Genomic DNA, 19,157 nt, shown 5'->3' on the forward strand with positions numbered 1-19,157 from the left:
GAAGGGGAGATTGACATAAATAAAGAGAGATCCGTAGTCAACATCACAACAGGTCCTTCGACCAGCATGGACTCCCGCATGGTGTTGCTGTTGCTGGCCTGTTTGACTCTATGCTCAACGGCTCCAACTGTTGCACCTGAAACAGATGCCCTGCCAGAGGATGACGAAACACTGGCTGAGGTAATGAAGAATATGTTGTGTATTTTGTGTATTTTTTGAGGTGCGCTAGTGGCTAGCCCCTCCAACATCTGGCTTTCGGAAATTACATCATACGGCCGCCTACTTCTTTCATGTTTGTTCATGTTCATAGAGTAGGCCTACTAAACATGCCGTCATGTGGCAGCGAAGTTTATGGACCTTTAATGTTTGTATAGAGTACGATGTTTGTTTAAAGGAGTGAGATGCGACTTCCTTCACACAAGTGTGATTTTTCTATATAGTGAAATATAGAAACACTCAAACCACAAGGCCACTGAGATGTATGACTATAGGGTGGAGAGAGACAGGTAAAGGATGGACCACTAAACCTTCTGATAATTACAAAATACATTGCACAACTTAATACAAGGAATATTCAGTGAATACATGGGTTGTGAAAACAATTTTGTAGTAACATTTCATGAAAGACTTTTCTTAAATTTACGATGGACAGATAATGAGCAGGATCATGTATATTAATGCTTATAAATGTTTTACATAATCCTCTTCCCTTTCCTCTTTTTTTATTAAGAACTACCTGTCTCATTTCTATGCTGATGGCAATTCTGCAATGCGCAGAATTGCCAGACCTTCATTCAATGACAGTTTAAAGTCCATGCAGAGCTTCTTTGGACTAGAGGTAATAATGAATAATTGAATTACCGGTATGTAAGTGAAAGTGTGAGGCAATGTTAAATGTCAGATTCCATAAAAAAAGTTGTCTTTCAAAACAATGACATGCGTGACAATTGAAATAATGTTGCATGATATTTAAAAACATAAATAAGTGCTGGGTACTGGAACCTGAAATGATTGACACAATTTGGGATGTGTTGTCAGTGCAATAACCCTAGCCTGTTTAACCACTCCCCCTTGAAAACATTCTGAAGAAATGCAATGTGATTTCAAGGAAGAGTGTTAACCAGGATGCAATAACCCAGCAATGCCAATCTTCTGCCTGTATCATTAAACACAAGAATGCCACTGACAATATTTGATGCAAGACACCTCATGGTGTACAGTACCGTCACCATGATCAGATGCAAATGCTCTGTGTGCTGTTTTCTAAACGTATCTGCCACTAATGACCACCACCAGGTAACTGGCACCTTGGATAATGAAACTGTGAAAGTGATGAAGGAACCCAGATGTGGAGTTCCCGACATTGGCCGATATTTACACTTCCGCGGGAGACCCAAATGGCAGAAGAGCATCATTACCTACAGGTGCTGAACAATTGATTGATTGAAAAATTAAAACATACATGCATGATGCATGTTATTCTTTTAAATTTAACTTGTGCTTAGAGTGATTTGTTCAACATCAGGATAAGCTTCTTAAATTCGCCAACAATACATGGCCAATTACAGTCAACATTAAATTAAATTAAATTAAACAATATTAATACATGAAACAGCTTTGTCCATAGAGCCTAAAGTATATGCAATATAAAAGTGCTGGCTGAAATATAAAAGACAAGCAATCTTTCATAGACAAAATAATGGGCAAATACAGACACGTTTTTAGAAAATGAGCCAAAAAAGCTGTTCTTGAAAACCAGCATTTCAATTTTCAGTAGTAGGCCTATGCCAGAAGATAGTGTGTGATAGCGAGGTGCAGTGCTGTCCTGGCTGTCATTTCATTTGCTAAACTATCATCATGAGCAGGATCACAAACTACAATCGTCTTCTGAGCCAGAGTCAGGTGGATGCCACCATTGCTAAAGCATTCCAACTCTACAGGGATGTGATCCCACTTGACTTTAAACAAATCTACAGTGGTACTGCAGATATGATGATACTCTTTGGAAGTGGAGGTGAATATGAGAAACGGTTTGAGATTTAACAAAAACAAGCATAAACTAGTATTTATTGTACAGTAACAATGCCATTTCTTTTATTGCTAGCTATAGCAATCATATACATTTATTACTGTCTGGAGTCCCATAATGCAGTCCCTTCGTGATGCATTATGGGAATTATACGATTATTGTTGGAATTATTATTTCTTCTTTTCCTGACATAAAACAGAACATGGGGACTTTGACCCTTTTGATGGGCGAAATGGAGTACTGGCCCATGCCACTTCTCCTGGATGGGGAGAAGGAGGGGACACACACTTCGATAATGATGAAAATTGGACGTTAACCCAGAGAGGTAATACTTTATGGTTCTGAAAGCAAAGCATGAGTTTCGCCTTTATTTTATTAGTTTTTTTATAGAGGGACAGAGACGGTAGGCTGACAGGAAATGGGGAGAGAGATGGGGGGGGGGGGGTGACATGCAGTAAAGCCGGTCGTCGGGATTGGGAGTCGAGCACGCGGCACACTGCCAAACTGGATTGCCAGCCAAGGTGCCTGGACCGCTGAGCCACGGCCCAGGCCGAGAATCCTTAAATGTTGATTAAATATTTTAATTGGAGGTACAGTTACTGTATACAATAATGTTAAAGGTAGAGTAAGTGATTTCACTTAATTCAAATATCACTTGTTTTTTTGTTTTGTTGTGATAATCCTCTCTACTATAGAGTGTGCTGACCATATACGGAGTTCCTCCCTGTCCCCAGTTAACCCCTGGGGGTCAAAAAACCGTAGGTTTCGTTTTTGACTCTCTATCCTGATTGGACGAAGGCTTAGGTCCCACAGCCAAAAACGAAACCTAAGGTTTTTTGAGTGAAATCACTTACTCTACCTTTAAATGTTACTTGAAGCTGATTAACCTAACCCATTATAATCTGAGATTATAATAGGCACTGTTATTATGGTCATCAGGTATAAATCTGCTGTTAGTGGCGGCTCATGAGTTTGGCCATGCTCTGGGCCTGGATCACTCCAGGGACAGAGGAGCTCTGATGTTTCCCACCTACAAATACGTCAAAACGTACGGATACGAGCTGCCAGACGATGACAGACGTGGGGTACAAGCTCTTTATGGTAATCGTCAAAGCTTTTAGATCCTGTATGATGATTCATTCAGGGAGGAAATTCTATACCATCCAAGTCCAATTTTGAATGTGTTATGTACTGGACAATGTTGGAGGTAGCTGGCATCAGGCATACAGTACATACTGTAGCAAGGATGCAAACGACATGCTGGTGAGGTAATAAATGTCAGTATAGAAGCATCATCATCATACCCGGAAGTTGTGCGGGAACGACTACTAAGTGGCAAAGAACGACTTACTGCCCTGACAACCCATACATCCAAACATCCATTTGATCGCGTTAAACGACATTAAAGGACAACTTTAGTTTTTTTCAACCAAGGTTCATGTTTTAGTTTGTTATTAGATAAAGTAAAAGATGTGTGTTAATCCTTTTTCATTTGCTGCTTTCTTTCGTTTTATTAAATTGTGTTAAAAAATACATATTTAGCCCCACGCTCGAATGCCCCCGCCCCCCTGTCAAAAACAGCTAAAATCCCTAAAACGAAAGAAAGCAGCAAATGAAAGAAAATTAACACTCACCTTTTAGTTTCTCTAATAACAACCTAAAACATGAACCTTGGTTGAAAAAAACTAAAGTTGTCCTTTAAACTCACTTTGCCACTTGATTTTCCACTCGATTTTGATCTCCATTTGATCTGCACAGTTAGTGCCGACTTATTACGTATCAGACCTCGCGATACCTTGTGTAACATAATTAGAAACAGCACCATACAGCACAATCAGCATTGATTGACATTTTTTGCTTGCCTGCCTGATTGCAGGTGTCCGTACACAGGTAGTTCCACAACCAACGCCACCTGACATCGGGCCTAACCCTCAAAATGACAAGTGCAGCAAGGACCTGGCATTTGACGCTGCTACCTCTCACAGAGGAGACCTGCTGTTCTTCAAAAATGGGTACTGTATGCTTGACTATGGATATATGCATTACATGTTTTTCTTTCAATTGATTAAATGCAAATTGATGTAAGTAACTCCACAGCCATCCCAACCACAGACTTCAGTTTCATATGCTGCAACAATGAAAAAAGAGGCAGTGAATTTAAATTTACACAGGCACATACTATGTACACAGGCACATACTCAAGACTGCACACACAAAGTTACGCACACAAGTAAATAAAAAAAGTATGTGTTGTGTATACTGTTGCACCTCCAATGCTGCCCATGGTGGACTATGCATGGCAGGGGCGTCCTCTTCCCTAAGCCAGGCCTAAACCTGACCACATACGTAGCATTCATGGATGTTTCGCCCCTTATCCAGAACATTTCCTGGTGGGGCAGTGAACAGGGACATCATCACACCCCCTGCAGCGCAACTTATTTTGAAAGTCATCTCAGTGGCTTGCTTTTTCTGCTTCCTCTGAGAGTTCTTTAGTGGTTTTGTGAGGCATACACACATACTGCACAGTACACAGCACAGTACACACATACACTGTATACCGTAGTATGTGTAATTTGTGTATAACATTCTTAGGGAGCGCATGCACTCTCTTTCTGACTATTGCTGATATTCTTTATAATTTGTTATTGTTATTGTTATTGCTATACAATGTTAAGGAACCAACACCAAATAATTGTAATCTTATGCCGCAAGACATACAGTAGAGCGACAATTGCATGGAAACTATAAGTACTGAATACTGAGAACAAAGTTTTAAACTAGCAGTTGTAGATGTGAAATGATTAATTAACCTAAGTCCAACATAGAATGTATAGATTATTTACAGCCAAACCACCAGAGATGACTGATGAATAAACACTAATCCTCCCTGCATATGAGCTCTCCTGCCGGGCACAGCCGTGCTAGCTTTAGCCGTGCTAGCTTTAGCCGCATCATTCCTTGAAGAAGACCTCCTGGGTCGAAACGTTGGATTCTCAATACATATACAGCATCGTGGCTATACAAGTGTTTTCTTATTTTTCCTTGTTTACTGCCTTAGGCCTGCACCTCACCAACACTGGTGTGCGCCCTTTCCCGTTTTGTCTAGCTTTAGCCGCATCGCCAGAGCAGGGGAGCACACACTAGAACACAACTAACTTATTTTCAAGGGAATCAATCATACTGTATTTTGAATATGCCCATTCAGCGCAATTCCGCACTGTGGAAATCCACCCGCCGCTGCTGGCATGAATTCAGTTTAAGAGGGAAAGCTGCATAGCAGTCCTGCAGATAAAATCAATTAAATTCAAATCAATCACTATATTTGTCATGCTGAGTGATGTTTTTTCTTGAATGTATGCTTTTCTTGACGGATTAAGACCCACTTAATTTCCTCTTCCTCAATAGTTACTACTGGACGAAGAGTACTTTGTTCCAAGGAATCCGATTCACCAAAGTGAGCACACAGTGGCCTCAGATTAACTATGTCGACGCTGCCTACGAAGTCCCAAATGAGGATGTGGTATATCTTTTTGAAGGTACTATCACATACACGAGGCCCGATCTCCACTCTATACACACCTTAAATCACTGCGGATCAGTTCGCCTAGGTTTGAATTAAACACCAAAGATACTGGTTTGGACATGTAAACCCTGGTAGCCCAATAGCTAGCTTTGGACAAGTATTAATTAAGGACTGTGTGAGTTAATTCCTTAGCATATACTGTAGATGGTGTGGTGACATGATGGCATGCAATCTCTTGTCGTCTGTTCAGTTAGGTGTAAAAAAGAAAACGCTTAATTGATCGGAGTCCACAAGGACTTCTTCACGTGTTATATACCTCCCGATGAAACTCCTTACTGTCAGGTTAAAAGAAACGGACTGGCGTCACGTGTATCAGAGGAGACATGTGCTTGCCTGCACTCTTCCTAAGACCAACGGCAGTTTGTAGTGACAATGGGACCGTAGCTTACAACAATAAACATAACCCTAAACCCAAGTTATAAGTGGGGAACATCGAAGCCGGGGAACATAGAACCTGGGGAAGTAAGGATGACCCTGTGACAACATTTACTTTACTTGCCCTTGCTTTTTCTACAGGTCGCAATTACTGGGGCATTAGGGCATATGCAAACACAAAACTGCCTGGATATCCAAAACCTCTCACCAACCTCGGCCTCCCGTCAAAAGTGAACAAGGTGGATGCAGCTGTCTTTGTACCAACCACTAGGAAAACACTATTTTTTGTGAATAGTCAGTACTGGAGGTGAGAGTTAATGTGCACACTTTTCGTCATTCTTATAATCACATTTATATTTTATTATTCACTTCACGAAGAAGCACTCTTCCCATTTTAAATGTCATCTATGGAGATAATTGATGTGTACTATATATATATGTTCCAGTTATGATGAGCTCACAGGCCAAATGGACAATGGATACCCAAGATACATCACTTACGACTTCCCTGGCATCAGTTCTAAAGTGGATGCTGCTTTTCTCAATCGTGGTAAGAAATCAGAAAATAATTGACACTACCAATACAAAATGTACAAGTCCGGGTGGCAATTATAAGGTCACCTTTTAGGCAAGGGTAATGGAAACCCAAGGAGGGAGTAGCTCAGTAAAATGTTGGGAGTTCTTCAAAAGGGTCTTGGTCAATCAAGCACCATCTTTAGTTAAGCATGAAAAGACAATACCAACCTCATAGTAAGAAACATGTTTTGTTAATTTGTTACCTAATGAACGGAACGCTTCCTTCCATAGATTACCTTTACTTCTGTGACGGCGCAAGGCAGACTGAATACAACCTTGCAAACAAGAGAGTGAATCGTGTTCTTCTCAACTACTATTGGCTCAACTGCTTTTAAGAAGTGGAAGACATGGCATGGCATTCCTTCTGTGAAATCTGTCAGAAAATATACAAAATATCGATCAGCATAATATTGTAGCATCCCAGTTGGTTAGATGCATGGGCAAGTGGGAGTTCCCAGCATAGAAGAGCATGTTGGATTGGATTGATCTCTTGTAATATGAATTATTTATAGGGATTGCATTATGGCAATTTATGTTCCATTTATTTATCCATTCATGAGATTTGTGTCTTGGTTCACCATGATGGTTAAGGGTAAAGGTGGGAATTACAGCGATTTTGTGCGGGTATGTCTGTGAGCTGTTATGCCAATAAAAGGTTATTCCTAAAAGCTGTTGTTAATCATGTCTACTTCTTTAAGAGAACACTATTATATATTCTAGGGGAAACATTCGCCAATATAGCAGATCTAGGCTACATTTTATACAGTAAAGTAAAGTACAGTAGCCTACAGTAAACTCCAGTTTGATTCTCATAGGCTTAAAGTGTTATAGTTCTATGATTCATATGCATATTGTTTGTGTTATTCAGTGTGTGTGCTGGACCATCACTGGGATGAAAGCATACTGTACCACTATGCCTTTAAAGCAGTTGTGGAATGTACTTTTGAGGTACTTTTACTTTACTAGAATATTTATACTTATATTTTTTGTCTGTAAAAAAACCATAGCACTGACGAAGGTCTGAGGACCGAAAACGTTTTGCTTTTTAATTTCACCATGAGCACAGAGCACCATGAGCGCAGCATCTTAAAATAAAATACATTTTATTTTTCTAAGTCTCAAGTCTAAGGAGTTTTACTTCTTTGTTTATTGGGTGAGCGAGTCTTTTCCCGTCAAAGTTTACTTTTATATTTTAACAGCTTTATTTACCAGTTACTTTGTTTAGATTATTAATACAAAACTAACATTAACCAATTGAGCCCTATTTTAATTGTGAGGCGATGCATTGTGAGCTTGCCTTGTATATCTGCTATTTTCAGAGTACCGAGTACTTTTGCTTTGCTACTATAAGTATATTCTGATGCCAATAGTTCATACTTTTACTCAAGTACAATTTTGAATCCAGGACTTTTACTTTTAACAGAGTATTGCAACTAATGTAAAACATCAGAGTACTTCGTCTACAACTGCTTTAAAAGGAAACCGTGATAAAACGCTTACTGCAACTGCCGGGTGTGTCTGTGGACGTATTCAATGAATGGGATAACAGCATCCATTTATGCCCGATTTGATCTAATTACGTCTTTAGAACAGAACTTTGGAACAGTGAAGCTCTAAGAAGATAGACGACAGATGCATTGTGCAATAGTTCTTATTGACTGAATTATTACGCCCATCGTTGAAACAAGTGTGCTCCTGTTCCCTCTGTTGCGAACAGCGTACAGTACATCCCTGATGTACCCTTGAGGTGCAACAATGCTGTTATCTCTTGTGCAAGCACGTATTGAGTTTTGATCATGTACACTTTGTACAGTATTATCAAGACTTGCAGGTCAGAAAGTGGATTGTGTCTTTATGGTTCTTTGGGAGATTGGCAAGATACGGAACCTCCTTATGAAATTGTTTCTTATTTATGGTGGGTTTTGCTGTGTGTTACTCCTGACTAAATGTTTCAAGAAAGTTATATCATTATCATTATCATTGAGGCTTTTGGTGATACAGTTGGTGTGGTACTATGATTATTATGCAAAATGCATTGTGTAGGCTGTTTCTTGCTGCATGGTGCAAGACAAGGTAATCAGAAAATCTGCACAAAGCTTAATGGTCCCAAAAGGATGTAAACTGCACAGCACAACATTCCAATCTGTAGTATCTGGACATTATACTACTAATATACAATATTACACATATTTAGGTATAGCAGACTGGAACACTGGCAGAGAGCCATGGAGGAAGGAAGGAACACACACACACACACACACACACACACACACACACACACACACACACACACACACACACACACACACACACACACACACACACACACACACACACACACACACACACACACACACACACACACACACACACACACACACTTTACCTCCACATATGGACATGTTTGAGTTAGCCCAGTTTACAGACACGCACGCACGCACACGCAGGCATATGAATATATACAGTACAGTACAGTTTACCATGTAAGGACAGATGGCCTGACAGATGGACTAGATGGCCTGTACCTTGCACCATATGCCAGCCAAATTGACCTTTTCTAATAAACCATGTTTAGTGAAGAGAGGTTACGACCCGAGTCTCCCTGTTCTCTCCCTCCCCTCATACTGCAATATCACCTCAAGATCCTACAAACCAAACAATTTGGTCTCAGATTAACTTTTTAAAGATGGAGTGCCTAAAACATGATCATCAGATATTATTATATAAGGAAGACTTTTTTCAAAAAAGGTGTACAGTATTTGTTAAGATGAGGTTTTTATGTGGACACGGCCACCAGTTCATTATGCCTGGTTTGCCTGGTGGGTGGTGATCTACCTGAACTGAAGCCACACCCACAGCTGTTTCTGTATGATAAAGAGGGAGGAGTTAGGGGATGATATTGTGATGTCACTATATATAGAAAGGGAAGACATCATTGCACATAACCACACCAAGGGTTCTAATGAACTACTGTCACCTCATAGTCATAGACGCATGAATAACTAGGAAAAAAAATTCAAAAATCACGGCACCCCATTTTTAAAGTGACCCCATGGCACCTTATCCAAGGCTACACAGCCAGGGGCTGCATGTCATGTCATAGAGTGACCAGAGCAGTAATCTCTCAAGAATCTGTCAGTCACCACTCGCCTAAACATGTAGTGTTGTTGTTAGTAGGAATTTGTTCTCAGCAATAGACACAGACGCACTCGGGAGTAAGTGGACTAAGAATGGGCAGGAGCCAAACTGAGTGCCTGTTTCAATACAAAAATCACACCCATGTGAAGTGAGCAGTGCAGGCTGTGTGCTGCAGTGGTCGATGGGTCCGTGTGCGTGTTAGGCTGCTCAACAATTACACTTTAGGTCACCCAGCGGTATTGCAGCTGTTTTTACCTCAAACAGACAGGCACATTAAAAATAAATTAAAGAGCTATACTTAAACTGAAATTGTATTCATGGTTGTACATTTATTAATTTAAGACATTCATTTAAATAAGAAAATGGGATTTTCACTTGGTGTGACCCATAACAAATGGGTCCTAACCCAGTGCTTGGGAGACAGTGCTCTAAGCCTAAGGAATACAACTTATTGTTTAAGGAAAAGAAAATATTTTCTTTCACCAAGGAAAGTACTTTTGAAGTGTTCCTCCCATTCTATCACAGCCCCTCACATGGGCCTCTTTTCAGTTCACTTTTCCCTTCAGGACGAAGGCCTGTCTCAGCACTTCTTGGAATGTATACCAGAGGATGCTGCCATCCCTGTGTCATGTCACTCAAATATAAACAACACCCACCTCAGGCAGGGGCGGGCTATGTAAGAACGATGGATACAACGAAAGGGAGATATAAAGAGAGAGAGAGATCTGTATAGTCATCACAACAGGACCAGAATGGAGTCCCGCATGGTGTTGGCGTTGCTGGCCTGTTTGACTCTATGCTCAACGGCTCCAACTGTTGCACCTGAAACAGATACCCTGCCGGAGGATGAAGAAACACTTGCTGAGGTAAAGAAGAATGTGTTGTGTATTTACTTGGTATAGTTTTTCTATAATAGTGAAATAGACTCAGATGTGGAATCCTGGGTAGAGTTATGACAAAATAAGCCACATGGGACACATTAAATCCACTTCAATTATGAAGGAGAAATGTAACTGGTTGGAAGATTACACAAGGAATGTGCTGCCGATAAATACGTTCAAGTACAGTTGGTCATTTAATGTTGGACAACTTTGTTGGACAACTTTAGTTTTTTTCAATCATGGTCCGATAAAAAAGGAGTGTTGTAATTTTTTCATTCACTGCTTTCTTTCGCTTGTGATTTTTTGACAGGGGGCAGGGGCCTTCGAACAAGTTGCTAAATATGTATTTTCTTTACAAAACATTACAGCGATTTCTTTCTTCTTTCTTCGCCTTTATTTTTTATTTTTATTTTTATGGAGGGACAGACAGTAGGCTGACAGGAAATGGGGAGAGAGATGGGGGGAAGGCATGCAGTGAGGGCCATCGGGATCGGGAGTCGAACCTGTGGCACACTGCCAGACTGGGTTGCCAGCCAAGGTGCCTGGACCACTGAGCCATGGCCCAGACCTACAGTGATTTATTTATTATTTACTATAATCCTACTAGACCCCAGGGAATTACATGACCACAAAAGATAACGGGATCTATTCATCATCATCATCACAACCTTTATTTAAACTCAGAGTACAATTGAGGGGCAGACCCTCATTTAGGTCTCGTGACATCATCAGGGATTGAGATGTGGAGACCCTGATGTCATAGTAAATGTGACCTGCTGTCGCAGTTAAGCCCATATATGGAGATCCCTGATGTCATCAATATTGGCCAGCAAACCAGCAACTCTACATCTGAACTCAAACCCTTAGATCTCCATATATGGATACATGTCAGAACCTGTTCCGACATTCCATATGTTGATCCTTCCCCATCCATCATTCCTCTTCCATGTCTCCCTTTTGACTTATATACCTGTCCATTCAAATGTCAAACTCTAGACGGGCCTGCCCCAAAGTTATTAGTGCAGCCGCGCCCGGCAGCCGGCGAAAACTAGAGTTCTCAACAGGCCTGAAAATTAAGGCCCGGCCCTACCTGGGCCCTCATCAAACCCTGTACACTCAATTTAAAGGACAACTAAGTTGTCCTTTAAATGAATGATGGTCATATGAGAAGTATCATGTAGGCAAAATGTCAACTAAACGTTTAACATAATCCTCTTCCCTCTCTTGTCCATCAGAACTACCTGTCTCATTTCTATACTGATGTTGGGATTTCCAATACTGTGCGCAGCATTTCCAGGACCACATTCAATGACAGTCTAAAGGCCATGCAGAGCTTCTTTGGCCTAGAGGTATAATCCTTTCTATCATTTCTAAAAAATAATGGTTTGTTCTGCAGACGATTTTCACGTCTGCAAATAATGAATGGGCTCTATGTTGAGAGATCCCAGTTATGTTATTGTCAGTAATGTATTTATTTATATGTTATATGTATATTATTTTTTATTTTTCATTCAGAACCTTAACACATTCTTAGTTCAAACTGGGCCACCCACCCAAGTCCCAGTGCATATCAATTTGATAGTATAAATAATTTACATCAATAACTGACACGGAAATGTCTTGTTTCTTGCATAGCTCCCTGCAGGGCAACCAGGGTTGTTGCGACATTTTAAAGGCGAAATCCACCAACATATATACCCTGAATTATAATCCTGTCCCAACATACATGTTGGCCTTGAATCGTTTCATTCATAGATGCCCCTGTTCTTCATTTTCTTCACCCCTCCCAGTGGCTCCCACAGTAAAATGCAGCTATGGTAGAAAGACAAGAAAAACTGTGGGGCTACTAAAATTAGAATTTGCATTAGAATGAAGACAACTATAGCTTTCTACCATTATAGCTGCATTTTACTGTGGGAGAGGTGGGGAAAATGGAGAACAGGGGCATCTATGCCAACATGCACTGTATGGGAAACGCTGATTCAGGTGTTTTGGTGTGGATTTCTCCTTTAAGCAGAGGCTTCTCCAAGGTTAATTTATATCAGTTTTCAGGATTCAAAATGTAATAAAAGTAACAGCTACAAGCTCAAAAGGCTTGTAGATACTTGTAGTATGATCAAGAAGGGCATCATTTTAGGAAAACTCAAAAAGGTAGAATATGAAGATAAGAGTGTTATGCAACGATATATACAAGAATGGTTGCTACAAAAATCTCTCCGACTTTTTCCACAACCATATTTACTCAGATGTTGTCCAAACATCACGCAAATCGGTACACAGTTAATTATTTGAACACCGCATCCTTTTCACATTGGCCTATTATAGTGCCACTAGAGGCCACAATGTTGATCTGGCAGAGACCTGTGCTCAAGCACAGGTCCTATTTTTTTTTGCTATACTGAAATATTTACATTTAAATTGTGAAAACAATTAAACATTTGATTAAAAAAAAAAAAAAATAATAATTAATAATAATAAAATGCCACAATCTTGAATAATAATTGTTAGCGAGTTTCATATGAGCAATAATCAAAATGTCAAATGGTGGATATCTGATGAGATAGTAGTTAAACATTTTATTAATGCCCAAAAACGTGTGTTTTTCTTACCTTGTCTGCCGCTAATGACCACCTGCAGGTAACTGGCACCTTGGATAATGAAACTATTGAGGTGATGAAGGCACCCAGGTGTGGAGTTTCTGACATCAGCCGATATGCACACTTCTACGGTAGACCCAGATGGGAGAAGAAACAAATTACCTACAGGTGCTGAACATTAAAACACTTTATCATGCTTATACTGAAAATGGTTCCTTCATGTTATTATAACGAGGAAAATGTATACATCAAATTTGATACATTTAAATCAAACGTGTGCTTAGTTAGACCTGTTATATGTGGAATACACTGCAACGGACAAACATGTACATATTATTAAGATATGTGCAAAAACATGGAGACGAGAAGCATTCCTTGGAAAAAATGTCCAGCTTTTCAATGTATGACAGGAGATGGTAGTCCTGTCCTTCATTTCATTTGCTAAACTATCATGAGCCTAAATTAACAGGATCACACAGTACAGCCGTCATCTGCGCAAGAGTGAGGTGGATGCCACCATTGCTAAAGCATTCCAGCTCTACAGTGATGTGATCCCACTCGATTTCAAACAAATCGACAGTGATACTGCAGATATCATGATACTCTTCGGACGTAGAGGTGAATATGAGAAAAGGTTTGACAATCAACATAAAAACCAAGCATTCATGTAAAAAAAATAAAAAAATAAAAAAGATGAGAATGCTACAATAGAAAATAAAAGATTTTGTATACCAATAATAATAATAATAGCCTACTTAAAAGATGATATTGCTTAATTCCCTTATTATCAAATGATTAGGGAGATGCACATCCAAATCTAAGCGCTGGACAAACGTTACATGCTGAGAACCTCCAGCTTGCAAGACTTTATTTACCTTTATCATGAAATTATTACCAGACTGCTAAGTTGCTGTATTACATTCACTTCAAGTATATCCATTCATTTATAGAAATAAACTAATTATTATGTAAATAAACAGATCATGGGGATTTTTACCCTTTTGACGGACCAAATGGAGTCTTAGCACATGCCAACGCTCCTGGACGGGGACAAGGAGGGGACACACACTTTGATGATGATGAAACATGGACCTTAACGAAGACGGGTAATACTTTCAAACCATAATTAAAAGATAATATATATATTAACTTGTCTTGTACAGCAGGAAAATATATTTTCTCAAATGGTTCTAAAAGCAAAGAATAGGTTTGTGAACAGATTACATTCTAAGACATAGATGAGATTTGAGCAGATTTGAGCAAGACAGATTTGAGCACCATTGACTCCCATTATGAAATAGAACAAGGTAGCCTATACTTCCTCAAACGATTTGTGAGATTAGCCGCGGACAGCTGGCTCATATACTGTAGAAGGCAAGCCATCTACAGATTTTGTAGACGGCTTGCCTTCTATGGAGCCACACCGTCAAAAAGGAATACAAAATTACAACTAAATGCATCGGATGAGTCCGGGCAGGGGTGCAGAGGTGAAGTGCCTGCCCAATAGGCTGCTGTGGAGTGTGGTGGCAACGCATACAAATAACATAATACACATAAAATCTAAAAGAAAAAAGAAAAGACAATTCTAGCATAAAATAAGGAAGAGAGGAAAGGAAAGAAGAAAAAAATGTAAAAAGACAAACTATCAAAGCTGATATCTGTGATTATTAATATGCCTTGTAATTGTTGCCATCAGGTGTAAATCTGCTGTTAGTGGCGGCTCATGAGTTTGGCCATGCTCTGGGCCTGGATCACTCCAGGGACAGCAGAGCTCTGATGTTTCCCACCTACAAATTCGCCCCTACTACTGGATACAAGCTGCCAGACGATGACAGACGTGGGGTACAAGCTCTGTATGGTAATCAAAGCATCAAGATCCTGTTGATGTCTCTGTAGTCTCTGACATTCTTTCAGAGACTACTAGGGGCTCCATCTCGCACCATTTCCTTAATTTGGGGATTTAGTATTGTGTAAGAGGCGTTCCCCCGTTAAAAAAAATGATATCTTGTGCCACCACCTGAATCCTTAAAACACCTCCGCAACCCATGACATGGTGTGGTTTGGGCGTTACGCAACTTAAAACAATCAGTGTGCCATTGCCTTTAAGAGATCTATTATCCATAATCCAAATATGCCCTGGATCTGGCCTTGTGGAAGAGCAATGCGTGCTGCCTTGGAATACATATACCGGTAGTATAGGTACAGAGGGTTGTTTTGTGTGTCCAGTATCTGACTATCTGCCATCCACTCCGCGACCAACACAGCCAAGTTGTGCTGGATCCTGGAATGGCAGTGGGATCCTGGAGCTTTGGTGGATTCCAAATCACGTGTCATGGACACTGGTCTCACTGCTGGATAACTACAATTACCATAATGCACTCACCCCACCGTGTGTGTGGATAGGGGGCTGTCTTACTGGGAGCCGTCCTACTGAAATCGTTTCTTGTCTCCCAAACATCATTAAAATAAGATCTGGTTAAGTGGCCCTTTAACAACGTTTGAGTTCTATTAGTTAGCATCAGGCATACTTAACGAGGATGCACACCATCAGGCTGGGTGTCTGTGCAACAATTAACAACTCTGTAATGATTATAACGTTTTGTTTCCCCAACTGTTTTAATTGTCTTTTTAAAGGAAGCCGCACACCTGAGCCAGACCCAAAGCCCAAACCCACACCCCGTCCGACAGCAGCTCCAGAACCTGAAGAACCTGAAGAACCAACTCAGCCGGACCCTGGCCGCAACCCTCGAGATGAGCAGTGCAGCAGGGACCTGGTGTTTGATGCCGCCACCTCTGTCCGGGGAGACTTGTTGTTCTTCAAAAATGGGTACTGTGTGTTTGAATGTTCGGAATGCTTGCATCAGTCCTATATAGACAACAATACAAATCTAATCAATCAATATTTTTTTTAATTCTTATTATGTGATATACTGTGGCAATGTAAACGTATGTTTTCTCATGCCAATAAAGCCCTTTGAATTGAATTGTGTGTAATGTGTATATATAATTATTATGTTGTTCTTGAATTTAAGCTTTTTTTAATTAAAAATCTTTATTTAAATCTGTCTCTTGTGTTCCTCCAGTTACTATTGGAAGAAGAGCACTGCAGCCCAAGGAATCCGTCTCAGCAAAGTGAGCACAAGATGGCCACAGATTAATGTAGTGGATGCTGCCTATGAAGTCCCAGACAAGGACGTGTTCTACCTTTTTGAAGGTATACTATTCAAGAGAAGGGATTAAAATCCTTAAAACAAGTCAGTGTTTGACTGATTATAAATCAGCCTGGAAATGTCAAAGCTCTGGACGATTCTCCCCCATGTTAAGTTACCGGTATATCTATATAAAGATAGAGTAACTGCCATTGCTTTTTCTGCAGGTCGTCAGTACTGGGGCATTAGGGCTTATACAAACACAAAACTGACTGGATATCCCAAAACTCTCACCAACCTTGGCCTCCCCTCAAATGTGAAGAAGTTGGATGCAGCTGTTTTTGTAAAATCCACTGGGAAAACGCTATTTTTTGTGGATAGTCAATATTGGAGGTGAGAGCAGTACACTTTGATCATTATTATCATCACATTTATCTTTTAATGTTCACTTCATAAAGTCACACTCAAGGGTAAGATTGCTCACATGGGCACGTGCAGTCAGTATATCTTAATTCATTAGTTCCTCCCATTTTAAATGTCATTTATGGCGAATCGGATAATTGATGTGTAATGTATTTATTTTCCAGTTATGACGAGCGCAGCAACCAAATGGACAATGGATACCCAAAATACATCTCCCGGGATTTCCCTGGCATAAGTTGTAAAGTGGATGCAGCCTTTGAGAATTTTGGTAAGAGATCCAAAAAACACTGAATATTCCACTGGTGGCAGTTACAGCAGGGGCACTTTTGGAGCAGTGGTGATGAAGATTGATTGATTGATTTGATTGATTGATTGATGACCACCACCCACGGGAGAACGTTGTCCATATAAGACACAAACATACCCAAATGGTATTGGCCAATCAAATTACCTAAGGATGAAAAGATATTAATCACCTATGTACCAATGTTTGTTAATTTGTTAAATGAGCTGCATGCTTCCTTCCATAGGGTACCTATACTTCTCTGATGGACCAAGGCAGACTGAATACAACTATGCATACAAGACAGTGAATCGTGTTCTCCTCAACTACGGCTGGCTCAACTGTTATTAAGAACTGGAATACACTAGCATTCTTTCTATCAGATCTGTATAAAATGTCTGTGAAAGGAATGCATGCATTACAAGAATCAACAATTCTCACAGCAACTGAGATCTTGAAGCTGAAAGCTTAACTAGATTATTGCTTGGAACTTGGATTACTTTGAACAAGAGGGCACTACAAATCAAATTAAGCCTAGCCTACCTCCTTCATCATTAAGTTGACTTAATTGTTTTCAAAGATTTTCAAGACATGGGAAGGGGCCCACCATAGACATAGAAAGGCCATTGAAAAGTCTCTTCCGGCTCTGGGGTGAATGCTCTCAAGTGAGGGCAAGTTTCCGCCCGTTGGTGACAATTAACTGACAAGGAACGTAATGAAAGGAAGTGACGTGAGTCACATGACTGGACGCCGCCATGATACACATGTCCATATAACCAAAGATGGTCTATTGATGAAGATGGGCCAACTTCATTGGAGCCACTATAGGCGAAATGGTACACAAAGTCTACAAATGGTCTCCTAAATATAGTAGGCGTGGTTTTCTTCTCCTCGACCTCCTAATTTCAATATGTGATCAAATCAATTGGTGGTCATCAAAGCTTATTTGTACATTTAATACTTGGTCCACTTCTATCCTCACATCACTGAGTTGTTTCAATTGAAATTGACCTCATGCCGTGTAAATATGTACTGTATAAGATCCTGTCATATTACCAAGTTACAGTGAGGTAACTGTATACCGTACTTGTGAGAACTTGTCTGTACAGGAGGCCTACGTATAATTACGGTATGTCAGCTAGACATATCCACTCCATATACTACTGTAACCTTGCAGTCAGACAATATGCCAATGCCTGTATAGATGGTAGTCTGAGGTAATGCATTCACAAAAATATTAAATAACGGTTATTTACAGATGACACGTATCAGGGAGTGTTTTCCTTGGTCAAATGGCAACATGCTTGTGGTATTTCTCAATTCCATAATCTCTTCTTTTGAATATCATGCAGTCTTTTTATTTTATTTTTAGCTTAAAGCCACCTGTGTGTGTGGTAAATGGTGCATTTATATCAACCAAGGTGCTTTACAGAGATTGTGCATTACATTCACCGATGGCGGCGGAAACCATGCAAGGCACCAACCAGCACATCAGGAGCAATTAGGGGTTCAGTGTCTTGCTCAAGGACACTTCGACTCCAACTCTGGGGGAGCCCGGGTTCGACCTTGCAGTTACCATCGAGCCACTCTACCCCTGAGCCACCGCTGCCCCTGTGTGTGTGTGTGTGTGTGTGTGTGTGTGTGTTTTTGGAATGATGTGCTGAAATCAGACTTCACATCCACATCCAGGACTGACTATAGCCGTTTTTAGCCCAAGGAGTGTTTTTTGTGAAAAACTAACTAATGCTTGGAATGCACATGGATTTAGAATCATGAGGTCTATAGCTGTTTCCTTCTGCTGCTGTGTATTATTAAAAGTCGTATAAGACAGGTCTGTGAGTGACGATTGCTTCATTTGCTATTTTTACTTATTTATTTTACTATACTTTATTCTCAATTTCCAGTAGGCCTACTTTTGCTTCTACTCCACTACATCTCAGGCAAAATGACAAATAAAAAGAAACTAAGACCATTGTTGCGTCAATAGTAACGAACTGTATACGAAAATAATTGTCAAGCCAAATAGTAAAATATTACTTCAGAAAGGCAAACATTTTGAAAATAGCCGGTCTACAAGCTCACAATACTTTGTGCCACTGCTGTGTAGAACTGCCTCATACAAA

At 40.2% G+C, this 19,157-nt stretch overlaps 1 protein-coding gene across 1 annotated transcript; it reads left to right on the forward strand.

Annotated features, from left to right (window-relative positions):
• Positions 1-41: 41 nt before the first annotated feature.
• On the forward strand, positions 42-18,864 carry LOC308321868 (uncharacterized protein). Its single transcript, XM_080772960.1, has 23 exons — positions 42-180; positions 731-838; positions 1,297-1,424; positions 1,866-2,014; positions 2,229-2,354; positions 2,969-3,130; positions 3,906-4,041; positions 5,435-5,565; positions 6,129-6,294; positions 6,434-6,537; positions 6,795-6,890; positions 7,432-7,511; positions 10,403-10,567; positions 11,818-11,931; positions 13,220-13,347; positions 13,649-13,797; positions 14,160-14,285; positions 14,876-15,037; positions 15,814-16,006; positions 16,263-16,393; positions 16,556-16,721; positions 16,916-17,019; positions 17,282-18,864. The coding sequence occupies exons 1-23, from the start codon at positions 67-69 to the stop codon at positions 17,383-17,385; spliced, it is 3,042 nt and encodes a 1,013-aa protein (XP_080629086.1). The 5' UTR covers positions 42-66; the 3' UTR covers positions 17,386-18,864.
• The last annotated feature ends 293 nt before the right edge of the window (positions 18,865-19,157 follow it).

This window comes from Protomyctophum bolini (assembly GCF_963924005.1).
Source record: "Protomyctophum bolini genome assembly, chromosome: 9".
Classification (NCBI taxonomy): domain Eukaryota; kingdom Metazoa; phylum Chordata; class Actinopteri; order Myctophiformes; family Myctophidae; genus Protomyctophum; species Protomyctophum bolini.

Coding starts and splice junctions, on each gene's coding strand:
- LOC308321868 (XM_080772960.1), top strand. CDS start 67: ATGGACTCCCGCATGGTGTTGCTGTTGCTGGCCTGTTTGACTCTATGC. Junction 1,425..1,865: donor AAGAGCATCATTACCTACAG/GTGCTGAACAAT, acceptor CATCATGAGCAG/GATCACAAACTACAATCGTC. Junction 7,512..10,402: donor TTGTGGAATGTACTTTTGAG/GTACTTTTACTT, acceptor ATACAACGAAAG/GGAGATATAAAGAGAGAGAG.